General features: G+C 33.8%; 1 protein-coding gene across 1 annotated transcript; it reads right to left on the bottom strand.

The window, feature by feature from the left end:
• Window positions 1–2,637: 2,637 nt before the first annotated feature.
• Window positions 2,638–13,233, bottom strand: si:dkey-183i3.5 (uncharacterized protein LOC566445 homolog). Its single transcript, XM_056446023.1, has 10 exons — window positions 12,639–13,233; window positions 12,347–12,558; window positions 10,840–10,900; window positions 10,672–10,767; window positions 8,815–8,991; window positions 7,818–7,943; window positions 7,616–7,729; window positions 4,070–4,176; window positions 3,684–3,997; window positions 2,638–2,869 (listed from the first exon to the last, which is right to left on the bottom strand). Exons 1-10 carry the CDS (start codon window positions 13,173–13,175, stop codon window positions 2,850–2,852), a joined length of 1,764 nt encoding a protein of 587 aa, XP_056301998.1. The 5' UTR covers window positions 13,176–13,233; the 3' UTR covers window positions 2,638–2,849.
• Between the last annotated feature and the right edge of the window lie 3,792 nt (window positions 13,234–17,025).

Consider the following 17,025-nt stretch of genomic DNA (forward strand, 5'->3'; position numbering starts at 1 on the left):
TTTTCTTACAATAAAGCTATAATTGGCGACATCTTCGTTCTGAAATGTGTTTAATAGTAATAATCTAACGTTAAGTTCATACGGGTGAGTGAATGACAGTTTGCATTTGTAAGACTTTCAAACTTTTTTTCTAATTAAATATAGAATAATAATCATAGGCTATAGCTGTAGGCATAACTATATGCAAAACACATCTTTAGATTTATTTAAAAATGTTATATATTTTATACACCTTTATATGTTTTTGACAAACAAATTATACATTTTATAATTTTTTATGCATTCATGTTTTTTGATTACATTTTTAATGCAATATTAATATTAAATATAATTAATTGAAAAAAAAAATATTTTTAGACTATAATTTTGACTTACAAAGTAAAATATATTAGTGTAAAATTTTTTTTAATTATTTTGCATGCTGCTGTATTTATAAACCTTTCCATATATGTTTTACATTTTAATACATTTAAACCAATGTATATTTATCAATATTTATAACATATTTTTCCAATCATTTAGAACTTTTTTTAATTTAAGTATTTTCATTGTAATTCCAATATACTTTTGCATATGTTGTTTAAATTTCTAGACATAATAAACCAAGTACAAATTATATCTATATTTTTCAATATGTAGAATACATGTAGGATGTAAAATTTGTAAAGAAAAAATGTATAATAATAAATAAAATATATATTAAAAAGTATAAATTGCTTCGTTAAAAATCACTAAATGTCCAAATAAATATAAAATATCTACTTTAAAAAAAAATCTATTATATATTTTATACTTGTTTCTTTAAATGTCAAAGTAAATTGTGTACATATAAAATATTTCTGTACGTCTGTAAAAAAAATGTAAAAACAAAATAAATACAAATATTAAAATGGATTTTATAAATATACGGTGTCATTCATTTTGATTTGGCTTAGTTCCTTTATTAATCAGGGGTCGCCACAGCGGAATGCATTGCTAACTTAACTAGCATATGTTTTACACAGCAGATGCCTTTCCAGCCACAACCCATTACTGGGAAACACCCATATACCCTCATTCATACACATACACTATATGGACAAATTTAGCCTACCCAATTCACATGTACCGCATGTCTTTGGACTTGTGGGGGAAACCGTAGCATATATATATATATATATATATATATATATATATATATATATATATATATATATATATATATATATATATATATATATATATATATATATATATATATATATATATATATATATATATATATATATATATATATATATATATATATATATATATATATATATATATATATATATATATATATATATATATATATATATATATGCTACGGTTTCCCCCACAAGTCCAAAGACATGCACATATATATATATATATATATATATATATATATATACAAGTCCAAAGACATATACATATATATATATATATATATATATATATATATATATATATATATATATATATATATATATATATATATATATATATATATATATATATATATATATATATATATATATATATATATATATATATATATATATCTATCTATCTATCTATCTATCTATCTATCTATCTATCTATCTATCTATCTATCTATCTATCTATCTATATATATATATATATTTATATATATATATATATATATATATATATATATATATATATATATATATATAGATATATATATAGATATATATATAGTTATTAAACTATAATAATTATATTATTATATTTATATAATAATATTATATATAATATTTTAATATGATATTATATTTATAGTTATTGGGGGGGGGGGGGGGTACAAGGGGTTAATAATTCTGACTTCAACTGTATTTATATGAAGATTTCAGATGCGAAAACCTGTTATTACCTGAAATGAACATTTTTCTCAGCTTCCTTTATGTTGTGTTATTTCACTTTAAAGACCATGAAAATGACATCCTTTGCTGTAAAAGTGAAAATAAAGAACCTACACACAGGAGCCTAATTAAAATGTTCATCTTAAAAGAATATTTCAGACGGCATTTAGAGGTTTTTGCATCTAAAATCTATCTATCTATCTATCTATCTATCTATCTATCTATCTATCTATCTATCTATCTATCTATCTATCTATCTATCTATCTATCTATCTATCTATCTATCTATCTATCTATCTATCTATCTATCTATCTATCTATCTATCTATCTATCTATCTATCTATCTATCTATCTATCTATCTATCTATCTATCTATCTATCTATCTATCTATCTATCTATCTATCTATCTATCTATCTATCTATCTATCTATCTATCTTCCGCATGGGAGTCGGTTGCTCTAACAAGGAGGCTAAAGAACATGGCCTCTAGCATCTGTCGCTAGAGCACCTTTACAGGTCAGAGGAGTGAGGTTTACCTGCACAGCACTTACTGGCTGGCCTCCGTTTCATATATATATATATATATATATATATATATATATATATATATATATATATATATATATATATATATATATATACAGCGTATATTACTGTTACAAATACATTTATATACTATTATTACATTAATCATTATTTAAATTGATATTTGATTGATTGATTACATGAAAAGATTCAAGACCACTGTGTTTATAATAACCAGGATGGATTTTTTTTTATTGTAGCAGGAAGTGATGCACAATTTTGCAAAAACAGAAAAAGAATTTTGAGCCTCAGTGAAAATGATCATATCACAATGGATGTTTGTTGTCATTGTAGAGGTTTGTGGCATCGCGTTGGACGAGTGTGAACTGATGGAGGTGTTGCTGATGAATAAACAACCTCATAAGGCTGAGAGTCTTCAGTAAACAGTGGACGACACTGAAAAACAACGGAAAGTGTGACTATAGCATGACATTTATTCAGTTCTACGAGATGAGTTCAGTGATTCAGCCCTGAAGTCTGAGACCACGTGTGAAAATGCATTTCATTGCAATACAAATGAGACTGTATTTATTATCAGCAGAACAATGAGAGTGGAGATGAAGTGAAAAGATGAAGATTTGATTGACAGCAGCACATCAACTGATGCAAACACAAACCTGAAGACTATAAGATATACATGGTGCAAGTCTACATTTTATTCATATATAAATAAAATGTTATTTCTCTACATTTTTATTACTCAAAAAATAAACATGTAAGTGATTTTTAGCAATATTAAAACAAATATAATGTTTATAAACAGAATTATAAATGCAGTTGAAGGAAAAATGACTACCCCTCATGGAATTTTTATTCTTTTTAAAATGTTGAATGGAGCAAGGAATTTTTAACAGTATTTCCTATATTATTTCTTCCTCTGGAGAAAGTCTATTTAGTTTGGCTGGAATAAAAGCAGCTTTTACATTTTTAAACAAACTTTAAGATCAGTATTATTAGCCCCCTTAACATTTTATTTCTCGATTGGTTACAAAAACCACTGTTTGACTCCAATGACTTGCCTAGTTAACCTATCTTGCCTAGTTAAACTAATATAGTTAATTTATTTAAAACTAAATTATTAATAATTGAGTAAATTAATGAATAATTCATTGAATTATACCTTTCAATTTTAATTACAAACAGAATGTGAGTGTGCCCTCAGACCTTTGGAGCTGATTGTGTGAATGTGTGGGCATTTCTGAACACTTACAACCGCTGCTGCTCAGGCTTGAGGACATGAAACTGCTACCAGCACCGAAGGAACTTCCTGCTCCAAAACCCAGTCCTCCACCGAGTCCCAGTCCAAGACCTCCACCTAGACCTCCTCCAAGACCTCCTCCCAGACCTCCTCCAAAACCTCCTCCTAGACCTCCACCCAGCCCAAATCCACCTCCAAGACCCAGACCGGCACCTCCACCCAGACCTGCGCCTCCTGCACCAGCACCTAGTCCTCCAGCTCCTCCTGCTCCTCCTCCAAGCACAGTCTTGGACATGTGCACAGTGACTCCACCTCCAGACTTCAGCCTGACCCACGACAAACATACAGTGAGACTCAAGAGTATGAAAATCTCCTGTGTTCATGTCAAACCCGCTCACCTGTTCTCCTCGCTGTCCAGGAGCTTCTTATAGGCGGTGATTTCCACGTCAAGAGACATCTTGCTGGCCAGAAGCTCCTGATATTCCTGACCATATTGAGTGATTTGCTGAAGAGAGCAACATTTAGTCAAGTGTGAGTCTGTGGTTTAACTTTAAAGGCTCCTGGGATGTCCTGTAATACAGTGTTTCTCAACCACATTCCTAGAGGACAACGAACACTGCATGTTTTGGTTGTCTCCTTTGTCTGTTACACTCATTACAGGTCTTTCAGTCTCTGCTAATGAGCTGATGATCTAAATCAGGTGTGTTTGTTATGGAGACACGGAAATTGTGCAGAACTGGTGGTCCTCCAGGAACATGGTTGAGAAACACTGCTTTAATACATTTCAATGTTTTCTCAACAGTTTTTTTTATACTATACATGTCTACAGATGTTTAAATGGTTCATTCAAGGGTCTTCAATCTGAGAGTGGAGTCCACTCAGATTGGTCAGATGATTTCCAGTCTATTGTGATTGGTCTAGTGCTCATATAGCATCTGTCAGAAACCAGTTGGCCATTTCCAAATCTGAAGTTCAGCTCCAGATGCTTTGCGGCCATGGATTATTTATTTATTTTTGTCTGAATGCCGTGGAGAGCTCTGTAATTTCTTGTGTGCATTAATGTTTGCACCCCACTGCTGCTGTAGATTTGCAGTGTCTTTGCAAATGTCTTGTAGCTACGGCCAAATGTATTTGAAAACCACAGTGTGAGAGGTTGTTTGCTAGCTACTTGAACATTAGAAGATGGACAAATATAAACATAAAAGTGCGGCCTCAAAAAGGAAAGAGGGGGTGAAGACGTTTGTCATGACACAAAAAGTTACCCAACATAGACAGTTACAACGAACACTTGTCTAACGGCCTTCTACAACAATTCACGATCTTTAAAAACACATCTCTAGAACACATTTTGAGAACATGTTTTATATCTGTGCCACATCTGCTCTGTTTTAATTGACTGCCATCTCTATCATCACTGTGGCTTTGGTGCTCTTTTCAAAACTGAAGCTACTAACGGTTATTTGCAAATCATACAGAAAGACTGATAACATTGCACACGCAGATTGTGAATATCTCAAAACAACCGCCAGAAGAATGCTACTAAAATAAGTGAGTTAGTGGGTTTCTCATTTTGGGCCACTGTGTCAAGATTGTCTGCATTTATCTGCAGTGGTTAGCGTTGGCTTGGAGTATTTTAGACTTTTTGAGATGTTAATTTCAGTCTGGTTGTGAAAATGTATTGGGGAGAGAGGTAAGCCACGCAAAGGAGTAGTTCACCTAAAAAGGAAAATTCTGTTATTAATTCCTCACCCTCACAGTGGCGGATTTAACCAATAAGCAAGGTAAGCGGCCGCTTAGGGCCCCAGGAAATCTGTGGGCCACCAATAAATATCTAGAAGTATAAATTTTACTGGGGCAGCACAGTGGCGCAGTGGTTAGCACAATCGCCTCACAGCAAGAAGATCGCTGGTTCGAGCCCTGGCTAGGTCAGTTGCCGTTTCTGTGTGGAGTTTGCACGTTCTTGTGCTCTGTGGGTTTCCTTCGGGTGCTCCGGTTTCCCCAACAGTCCAAGCACATGCGGTTTAGGAGAATTGGGTTAGCTAAATTGTCCATAGTGAATAAGTGTGTATGGATGTTTCTCAGTGATGGATTGCAGCTGGAAGGACATCTGCTGTGTAAAACATTTGCTGGATAAGTTGGTGGTTCATTCCGCTGTGGCGGCCCCAGATTAATAAAGGGACTAAGCCGAAAAGAATGAATGAATAAATTATACCCATAAACTATGTATAACTGTCAGGTTCTTGCGTTTGCCATGTTATTGTCCCCCATGTTTCCATGCTCCCTGTGTGTTTGTTGATATCATGTGATCCTGTTTCTTGATGTTCAATAACTTCTGTTTGGTATCAGTTCAGTGCCCGTAGTAAGTGTCTTTGTTAATAAATACATGTTTTGATAACTCCTGTGATTCCAGTGCATCTCTAAAGTAGAGAGGGAAATCGTGACAATAACATTGTTATCTACCATATTTTTTATGGTGAGTGTAAAACAAATTCAATTTTAACATAATTAAATATTATTTTGTACACAATCAAATATAATATAATAATAATAATAATAATAATAATAATAATAATAATAATAATAATAATAATAATAATAATAATAATAATAATAATAATACTATTACAATCATCATATCCATCATGGAGCAGTCCAGTTTATAAAAATATATATTTAACTTTAGTTGTGAATTCATTTTAAGAAAACTAATCACTTAAAATGTAGAGATCACATTGATTTAAAATGTCAAAAAGATGATTGAGTGATGTAAAAATAAACAGCAATATAAATAAAAATTAAATACAAGTAGAAAGGGTGCATTTCAGAACTTTGGCCCCATGGCTGAAATTGCTTATAGGGCCCCAAAATTACTCAATCTGCCCCTGCACCCGCAACCCCCTGAGACCTTCATTCATCTTCAGAACACAAATTAAGATATTTTAGATTAAATAAGAGCCTATATGTCCTCTCTTCCGTCATGTCAGGTCCCAGAACACTTTTACTAAAAGCAACATGACGCTTTACTCTAATAGTAATGGTAAATGTGCACTTTGACAATGCAAACAGGAAATATAAGCAAAGATAAAAAGATTTTGAAGTTATTTTGGTGCACAAAGGTGTTCTTGGAGCTTTGTATGATTACACTTTAACAACTGAAATGGAACGTTTTGTCAATGTTTTTGGTTTCTTTTTCTGGACGTCTCACAACTCTTGCGATCTATAGATGGCCAGAAAGATCTAAAATATTTTAATTTGTGTTCTGAAGATGAAAAAAAAAGAAGATTGTGATGACACGAGGGTGAGTAATTAACAACAGAATGTTCATTTTTGGGTGAACTAATCCTTCAAGATTGCCTTTTATAAAGCCCTTATTAGTGTATTTTATGTCCCCATGTATAGGTAACTTGCTCTACATGTAATCTTTAATCATTTTTAATACTACGCTAGATGAAATATAATACAAAAGTTTTTTGTGAAAAATGTGCAATGTGTCTGGTATCTTATTTGCTTAATATATGAATCTCTATTAATGTCAATTCTATGTACTTTAGGATCAGGAGGAGAGGTGTTATATATTATTTCTTCTTCTTTTTTTACATATAAGTGCTATCCCGAGAAAACTCTGTCATTCTCTGTTAATATGTTGACAACACAGACCAAACTCTTACAGGCTTCAGCTTCAGTGTTTGAGGGTAGATTACATTGTGCACAGGCAGCAAAGGAAGACCACAGACTGACTTATGCAAATTTGTTTCAAACCTATATGGGGTTTTGCAGGAAGTGAGGCTGGAATTACTGAAAATACATTTTAAAACACTAAGCTGGAACTTTGAAACTTTTGCAGACATTTCACTCTCTCAATGTTTTAATTATCTCTTCATTACAATGAATAATGACTGATTATCCTTTAGTCTGAAGTATTTTATACCGTAAGTCTTTATTACCTTCCTCAGATCATCAAGCTGAGACTTGAGAGCCAGAACCTGATCCTGGTACGTCTCTGTATGAGAGTTGGAGTGACATTCGGCCTCCTCAACCTGAGACTCCAGCTGCAAGTTCTGCCATCACAGACAGGACATCTGATATTATTCACAGGAATACCCTCGAAAAACCACTATCTCCTCTGTGACATGTTCAAATACATACCACAGACTTGAGCCTTTCGATCTCCCTCTGCACAGAGTCGATCTGTAGTTTGTAAGCCCTCAGCTCATCTTTGGCTGTGGTGAGTGTTTGTGAACTGGGCTGAGAGGATACAGACATCATGGAGAGCTGTGGAGATGAAAAAGAGAAAAGAGGACGAGTGTTCATTTTGGGTCATCTCAGTTTGGCACCTGCAATACAAGAACTGGCCACATGGGGGAGGCAGTTTGTAATAGATTAAACTTATTTGACTTGACTGTTACCATAAGAGCCTAAAATTATTCTTTACAATAGTTTCATATAATCTATATGAATAAAGCGAATTAAAAGAAATGTTTCAGCATTAAAAATGTTTACTGATTTTTATATTTAATAAGAATCATGTTAAATTATTAGACTTATTAACATAGTGATTCATGTATAAATCAATCATTGAAATAAAATGTTATCAGCATTAATAATTCATGACATAATTATTATAATTAGAACCATATTATTTATATATAACATAATTAATATTGTACATAATGTATAATGTATAATTACATTATATCATGTATAATAAAATTATTAACATTATTTTAAAGTAAAAAAAAATTAAATAAAAATAATAAAAAGCAAACAAATAAATAAATAGAATTGAATTTAAATATTAACAAAAATATTTGTATATATATTATTTTCAATATAATTTTATTAAAATGAAAATTCACTTTTTTTACACAACCCTAAAAGAGTAAAGTTTTACCCATTACTCCAGTTTCCCAACCCTGTTCCTGGAGGCACACCAACAGTACATATTTTGGATGTCTCCCTTTTCTGACCCATTAACTTCAGGTGTTGGAGTCTCTTCTGATGTTAAGAGAAGTTGATTCAGGTGTGTTTGATTAGGGAGAGGTTGAAAATGTGTACTGTTGGTGTGCCTTCAGGAACAGGGTTGGGAAACACTGCATTACTCTACTCTGTATGGACAGCTTGTTAAAGAGTGAATCTTTCATACACTGTCCTGCACTGAGACGAGGGCGTCCTGCTTGCTGCGTTGAGCCAGGGTTTCATAGTGAGCTTTGACTTCGGTCAGCGCTGAGGTCAGATCCTGTGCCTGGGCTGCATTATCAACCGAGATCGACACGGCAGACTTCATTCCACCAGTCACGATGGTCCTCACCTCTTTCACTTTCTAACACACAAATACACAAAGTTAAACCCTGGGAAAATCTGTCAGCCATTTCACAAGATGTAAAATAAATCTCTGATGTCCTCAGAATATGTCTGTGAAGTTTCAGCTCAAAATACTTCACCAATCATTAATCATAGCTTGTCGAATTTGACGCTATTTGGTTGTAAGCAAAAACACAGGTTTTAGTGCAGTATCTGGATGGGAGATATGGGAAAGCTAGGTTGTTGCCGGAAGTGGAGTTAGTGAACACCAGCAGGGGGCGCTCAACCTGTGGTCTGTGTGGGGCCTAATGCCCCAGTATAGTGAAAGGGACTCTATACTGCCTAGTGAGCTCCATCTTTAAGATGAGATGTTAAACCGAGGTCCTGACTCTCTGTGGTCATTAAAAATCCCAGGATGTGCTCTGAAAAAAAGTAGGGGGTTTAACCCCGGCAACCTGGCCAAATTTGCCCACTGGCCTCCTAACCAGCCCCATATCTTAATTGGCTACATCACTCTGTCTCCTCCCCACCAATCAGCTGGTGGGTGGTCTGGTGCATTATAGCTGCCGTCGTGTCATCAGGTGGATGCTGTACACTAGTGGTGGATGAGGAGATTCCCCCTAATGTGTTAAGCACGTTGAGTGTCTAGAAAAGCGCTATATCAAAGTAAGAAATCATTATTATTAATATATACCTTTAAATGCAAATGACTGGCAGAAAAGGGCGGAGCTTTTACATGCTATCCTGACAGAAATAACAAAGCAAGCCAATCTCGTGCAGCAAAAACATTATAAATGACCAGTTGTGGATTAAAGCTTTACATTTTGATGGAGAGGAAGAAGTTACAACATCTAAACTGAAACAGAATTTTTCTCTATGGTTAGTCAGTACATTTATATAGTTGTTATGGAGTAAAGTTTACTCAAACTGACTCTTGTTGACAAAGCAGGTCGACATGAACATATTCTTTTGCCTAAATGTGAAGAAATCAGAAGCAAAAACCTCTAAGCGCCATCTGTAATTTTCTTCTGCAATAGGCATTTTACTCAGCCTCTTATGTTTATGTTAAGTTATTTCAAGTTAAAAACAATGGAAATAATCCATTCTTTGCCATAAAAGTGAATTACTGAATCAAGACATAGGAGGCTGAAAAAAAAATGATAATATTAGAGGAAAATTTCAGACGGCACTTAGAGGTTTTTGCATCAGAACTCTTCATATAAACCATTATAACGTGGCGAGGTCATTGGCCCATGAACATTTCCTGCTTGTTGTCAAACTATTTCATAACTGTAACAAGAAGCATTTCAATCATGACATTATTTACATTATTTATCAATATGTGGACCTTTTTGGATTCTCGGAAGCTATGGAAATTTAAAATGCAACACTGGAAATACGTTAGGACCATTGATATATTTTATGTTCCTCAAAATGGTCTATATAAGACTTTATTAACATTTTTTGTCACATTTGAGTATGGTAATGTATATAATAAGATCCATTCTTGTGTCACTAAGGGAGTGAAATGTTAACAGCTTGTTTTTCCACATAGAAAAAGTCATACTTCAATTACTGGGTCATCCTTTTCTTAGCATTTTCTGGCATTGTAGATGCACTGATGATCTGATTCTAACAGTTAAACATGAGAAAAGTCTGATTTTTATAATGTGTCTGAAATAAACAGAGGCAGACTCACAGCGTCATACACCTGCTTGGACAGAGCAATATGATCCTCCAAACCACCGATGCTGGTCTGCAGCTCAAAGATGGTGAGGTACAGATTATCCACTTCCTAGCAGAGGAAATTAGTGACCGTCAGTCATCTGTAAATATGTGAACATCATATGTGGTGTGTGTTTTATACCTCTTTCAATGCCGTCCAGTCAAGCTCCAGAGATTTAGTTTGAGAGGTTTCCTCTTCATACCTGAGACAATATGCACAGCTTCAACACTAACTGACTGGTATACCCACAGGATTTAATTTATCTATGATGATCACTTGAGCAGGTGGTCAAAGATATACAGTTGAAGTCAGAATTATTAGCCTCCCTGTTTGATTTTTCCCTAATTTCTGTTTAACGGAGAGAAGATTTTTTTCAACACATTTCTAAACATAATAGTTTTAATAACTCATTTCTAATAACTGATTTATTTAATCTTTGCCATGATGACAGTAAATAATATTTTAATAGATCATTTTCAAGACACTTCTATACAGCTTAAAGTGACATTTAAACACTTAACTAGGTTAATTAGATTAACTAGGCAAGTTAGGGTAATTAGGCAAGTTATTGTATAATGATGGTTTGTTTTGTAGACAGTCAAAAGAAAAAAAAGCTTAAAGGGGCTAACAATTTGACCTTAAAATAGTTCATAAAAAATTAAAAACTGCTATTATTCTAGCCAAAATAAAACAAACAAGACTTTGTCCAGAAGAAAAAAATATTACATCATTTATACATCATATAAACATCATTTGGTAAATATTTAAAAAGCAAAAAAATAAAAATTTAAAGGGGTCTAATAATTCTGACTTCAACTGTAAATAGTGATTTCATTCATTTTCAGCTTAGTCCCTTTTAAATAGTAATTTAAGCAACTTTAAATGCTGTACTCTTTATAGTACTAACTGCATTGCCAAGATATGCAGCAGATTCATGTAGAGTAATAAAGTGGTAATAAGTAAATAGAACTAAAGTCACCGAGAAGCAGGTAAGTGGAATATAATTTGAAATGTACAATAAAATGGGTATCACTTTATTTTGATGGTGCATTTGAGTATTAGTAGACTGTCTGCTTAATTTCTGCTGATACTGCTCCTTCAACAGACATTTAACTTGACTATAAGAAACATGTCAACAAACATGTCAACACTAACCCTAACAACCTAACAGTCTACTTATAATCTCATGAGAATAAGTTGGCATGTAGATGCAATGTAACTTAAATTCAACAAACGGACCATCAAGATAAAGTGTGACCATAAAAGGTGCTAAAAGTGATACAAAGATTAGCTGAAGTTTAGTGACGTTTATTTAGTAAGTCAGTAAGACTTACTGACTTTACGTAAAGGAACTCTCTCTTGCTCACAAAGTCTCCATTTCATAATCAGTTAGAATGATTTCTGAAGGATCATGTGACACTGAAGACCGAAGTTATTCCTGAATCACAGGAATAAATTACATTTTAAAATATATTCACATAGAAAACAGCTATTTTAAATTGAAATTATATTTCACAGCATTAAAGTTTGTATTGCATTTTTAAACATAAACAAACGCAGCCTTGGTGAGCAGAAGAGACTTTAAAAATATGATTTTTTCCAAACATATGACTGAAAGTGTATATATATATATATATTTCTTTTTCACCTGGCCTGAACGTCCTCAATAATGCCTTTATAGTGCTCAATCTCAGCAATGATGGCCTCTTTAGTAGCAGATAGGCTGTCAATCTGAGATTTGTATGTTCCAATGGCAGAGGTCAGAAGAACAGAGGTGTTGGCAGGTCCGCCCTGCTCCGGGTTAGTAAACATAGAAATCTTGGCTCTGAGAACTGCATTGTGCTGCTCCAGAGACCGGGCCTGAGAAATGACAAAGATATTCAATAGAGCCTTTCACAGATCTGCAAATGATCACAAAAATTAATGAAACTTTTACACACCTTATCAATAAAAGATGCAAATTTATCATTGAGAGCCTGCAGTTCCTCCTTCTCTTTCATGCGTGTGACCTGAACTGTGTCTGGTGATGGCAGCGAGGGGTCAATGCTGGGCATCGGACCAACACCTGCATCCACTGTGGTGGTAGAGCTGATGAAGGATGGGTTATAACCATAGCCTCCGATTTTAAACACTCTGCCACCCAGATGGGATCTCAGGGGAGCCACACCAGCCCTGATGCCTGCAGCTCTGGCACCACCGGCACCCAACCCAAGACCACCACCTAACCCAAGACCCCCACCGAGAGCCAGAGCCCCTCCGCCAAGGCCCAATCCAGCACCTGCACCGGCTCCAGCTCCAGCTCCAAAACCTAGACCCAAACCTCCTCCTCCTCCACCTCCTCTTGCCAGGCCGAGTGAACGGGACAGAGCCGAGCTGGCGCCTCCACCACTCCGGGCTCCAGAGAACAGACGGTTGCCTCCATAGGTGGCTCCAAATCTGACGGCGCCCCCACTGATCCGCAAGCTTGACTCTGTCATTTTGCACTTAAGAGCTGGAGTCCAGGAGTCCCGGTGCTCGGTGAGGATGCACCGTTCCTGATTGGTGCTTTAAATACCCAGCTCTCTGAAGGGCCGCCCAGAAAGCTTGACGGTGCCAGTGAAAGTCACATGTCCTGATGGATGGATGGACAGGCAAGCGTCCCGCCTGCAGGTACTGCTTCTTTTCAACATGTTTGAGGAGGTTTAACGGCATTGGTATGTGGGATTGAGAGAAAAACAAAGCCTGGAGCAAGAGTGATTGACATTTTGGAGGTCATTATATTTATGCAAGACACTTAATATGATCACACTTGTGGTCTAATGGTCCTAATTACTATGTACTAACATTTAATACCAGGGTGGGTCAAAAATGAAATTGGGATTTTCAGGCATCAGAATATTTTTATTCTGTGCATTAGAATGAATCCCGTTTGATCATTTCATTTCTAAGGAAAAAAATAATTATATTATTTTCTAATTTTAATATATATTTTACAATTGGCGGTTCATTCCGCTGTGGCGACCCCTGATAAATAAAGGGACTAAGCCGAAAAGAAAATTAATGAATATTTTTACATTGATTTACAGAGGGCACCCACTGAAACATACACTGATATAATATGTATATAGACCAAAAGATCTCGTCAGGCTTATATATAACAAGAATTTAATGACGTCAGAATATTAAGTTTAAGAGTCACACTCACAGTAATGTTCAAAATATGAATTAACTGTAATTAATTGTAAAATCTTTGCAAATATCCTTTAAACTATATCAGCTACTATAAACCAAGCTACCCATTCGTCAGCAAATTTGTAATCATTTCTGTACTGGACAGAAAATAACGTTGCTTAATTATTACGTGAATATATGTGACGCACTGAATGCCTTATTTTAACCATATTTGATCATATTTCCACAAACGTTATTTGAAACATTAAAAGCACACACTTCTATTTAATATATTTTATGAACTTCATATTTAATTTGATGCAGACTCCAAAATGAACTTCTGTCTTGAAATGGCCTACAGAACTACATGGTAATCAACTGTATAATGTATAACTACATGTTCTAGAAAATTCCCGCATTTACTTCTAACGAATTTGAGTTTCAGGATTTAGACTAGAGTTATGATTTTTATGGTAAAACTGTGCTATGCTTCAGTGTAAATTGATCAGATTAACTATAAACTTTAACTAAATAACTAAGTATAATTACAATGCCCCAATAATTATGTTGGGTAACACTAATTTTAAGTGCCCTTGTTACACATTACATGTAATTACTTTACTATGTAATTATAATTATTAACGCACAACTACAGGCAACTAACCCTAACTCTAACCTACATTAAAAAAGATCCTAACCACATAATAAGTACAGATTTTCCTCAGTAGTTAAATGAATTATTACGTTGTATCATAGATATCTTCAAATAAAGTGTAATGTATTTTGTATGAAATGACAAATATATTACTGATAAATATATTAAAGTGTGACCCTTAATATTCATTAATATTTTTGATTTGGCTGCAGTGACAATATCGAATGAGAGCAGGATGGTAACACTGAACTCGTGCAAGAATTGATGAATTATACACTTTTATTAAACTAACGTAAATAAATATTGATCTGAATAATTGTGAGTATTATTAATATATTTACAATATATCAATATTCTGAATAATAGTGAATATTGTTTAGCTGAATATTGTCTTCAGTAGAGTCAACTTGTTTCACAAGATGTTAACCGAACGAACAACATTGATATCTGCATTAGAGCCATTTTCCTGCTTAGTACTTTGAAACTATTGGAGTATAAAGCATTATTAAAGAAAGGTGACTTTATTCATTTATGAATAATTAAAAGCTTAACATTTTTGTCCCAGGATTCTTTGTTAATAAAACATTGAAATAAAAAGTATTTACTGTTAATTTAATGAATCTTGTTTATGTTTGTGCATATACAGTACTATACGAATGCCATTTCCAAAGTGATTCTATATCCCTGTATTCATATATCTGTGTCCTATTCTTGTGTGCATGGTAGATAAACTGTGAATTTCATGTAACTGAGCTGACAAGCCTGCAAAAGGAGCCTGTCATAAATCAAGACACCTGTGACAGTGAGAGGCAGGTGAAATCTTTTTTTTTTTAACCCTAAAGGATAAATTAGTGCTGCTGCAGAATTGCTGACAGGTATGCAAGCGTGCTGTAACAGATTTCAGAGCGTAGTGCTGGGTCAGGCTATACTTTATAACTGTCATTTAATCAGTTGAGCTGTGTCTTAGTTATAGGAATTCACTTTTTATTAAAAAAAGAAGCAGCTGAGAATAGGAGCCACTTTAATAGCATCAACTAATGAATGTGCTGCATTATAATCATGAGACATTGAAGGCTTTTGTCTCAAAAGAGCATGTCCTGACTCTTATTTTTCAAGGTGATTTCAGACTTTTATATCTCTGGAGATAATAATTCTAAATAAAAATAAAATATTCTCTTTTCACCCATTTTTGCTAGATAATTAATGAAATGTTGGATTAGTGCACAGATTTATGCGTTATAGACCATTTCAATGTGGTCATGTCGTTGGCCCATGAACACTTCCTGCTTGTTGGTAACTTGAGGCAATTGAATCATAACTTAACATAATAACAGCGATCATAACATTATTTATAAATACATGGACCTTTTTGGATTCTCAGAAGCTATTCAAATTAAAAATGTAAAACAGGAAATATAATCGGACCGTTGTTATTTTTACATCCCTCCAAAACGTCTATGAACACAATCAGAGATGCAGAGCGAGTGGTTTCAATAAAAGATTAATAAGAGCAGATTTATCTTAAACTGTGTTTTGTCACACTGCCGGTAACAAGATGCAAATGATAATGAGATGATCTGCAGGTTGGCTTGGATTATGCTGAAACTTCGCCAGAGGAAAAAACAAAGGCTTTTATGTGTGTCCAAGCATGCATGTGGTCTCCTCTGCTTTAGATGACTTCAGAAATACAGAAAAGAGTCGTGCACATTATGAATAAGATCAAATATTAAACAAGGTAAATCGAGGCTCATGTAGTCAAATAAGCTTTTGTTTTAATAACATTAATGAATTAGAAGTATAAATCTGAAAGAAACATCTTATTTTTTAGATGAATGTGCTTTAATAAGGTGAACACATGGCTCAGGTTATGTCAAAATCAGGTGCATAGGATAAACAAAGTTGACAGTTGTTGTCTACGCTTTAACACAGTTTTATCTTCAGTTAATACAGTCTAATTACAATCATTTACTATTCTAACAGCAGAATAGTACTGTTGTGGTCATTCCCCTTACTATTAGACAAAGATAACCCATTTAATCCCACATTTTGTATTCTACTCAAATAAATAAATCTAATTAAATATCACAATTGTGGCCGGTGAGAAACATTTGAAATATATATATATAAAAATATTAATATTTTAATATTAAAAAATAACGCATGTATTATATTATGATCTTTATATATTGCATTTATTATTAAAGTTTCTCATTGGTGTAGAAAACATGAATAAATATTGCTTAACGCGGTTACATTAATGCAAATATCCCTTGACATTTACACTTTATTTATGTGATGATTTATGATAATAGGCTAATTTTCATTAATTATCAGGCAGTTCTGTGGGAAAGGGAAAATGTAAGAATGAATGAATATTACTGTAGCTGTATTACCTTGATATTTACACATTTATGAGGTAATGATTGATGATATGATGTTTTTTCATGATCAGTCAGTCTGAGGAAAAGGAAATAATTAATAATCTTTGTTTAATGTTTAATAATGAAAAACACCTTGACATT

The sequence above is a fragment of the Danio aesculapii genome, chromosome 21 (genome assembly GCF_903798145.1).
Source record: "Danio aesculapii chromosome 21, fDanAes4.1, whole genome shotgun sequence".
Lineage (NCBI taxonomy): Eukaryota > Metazoa > Chordata > Actinopteri > Cypriniformes > Danionidae > Danio > Danio aesculapii.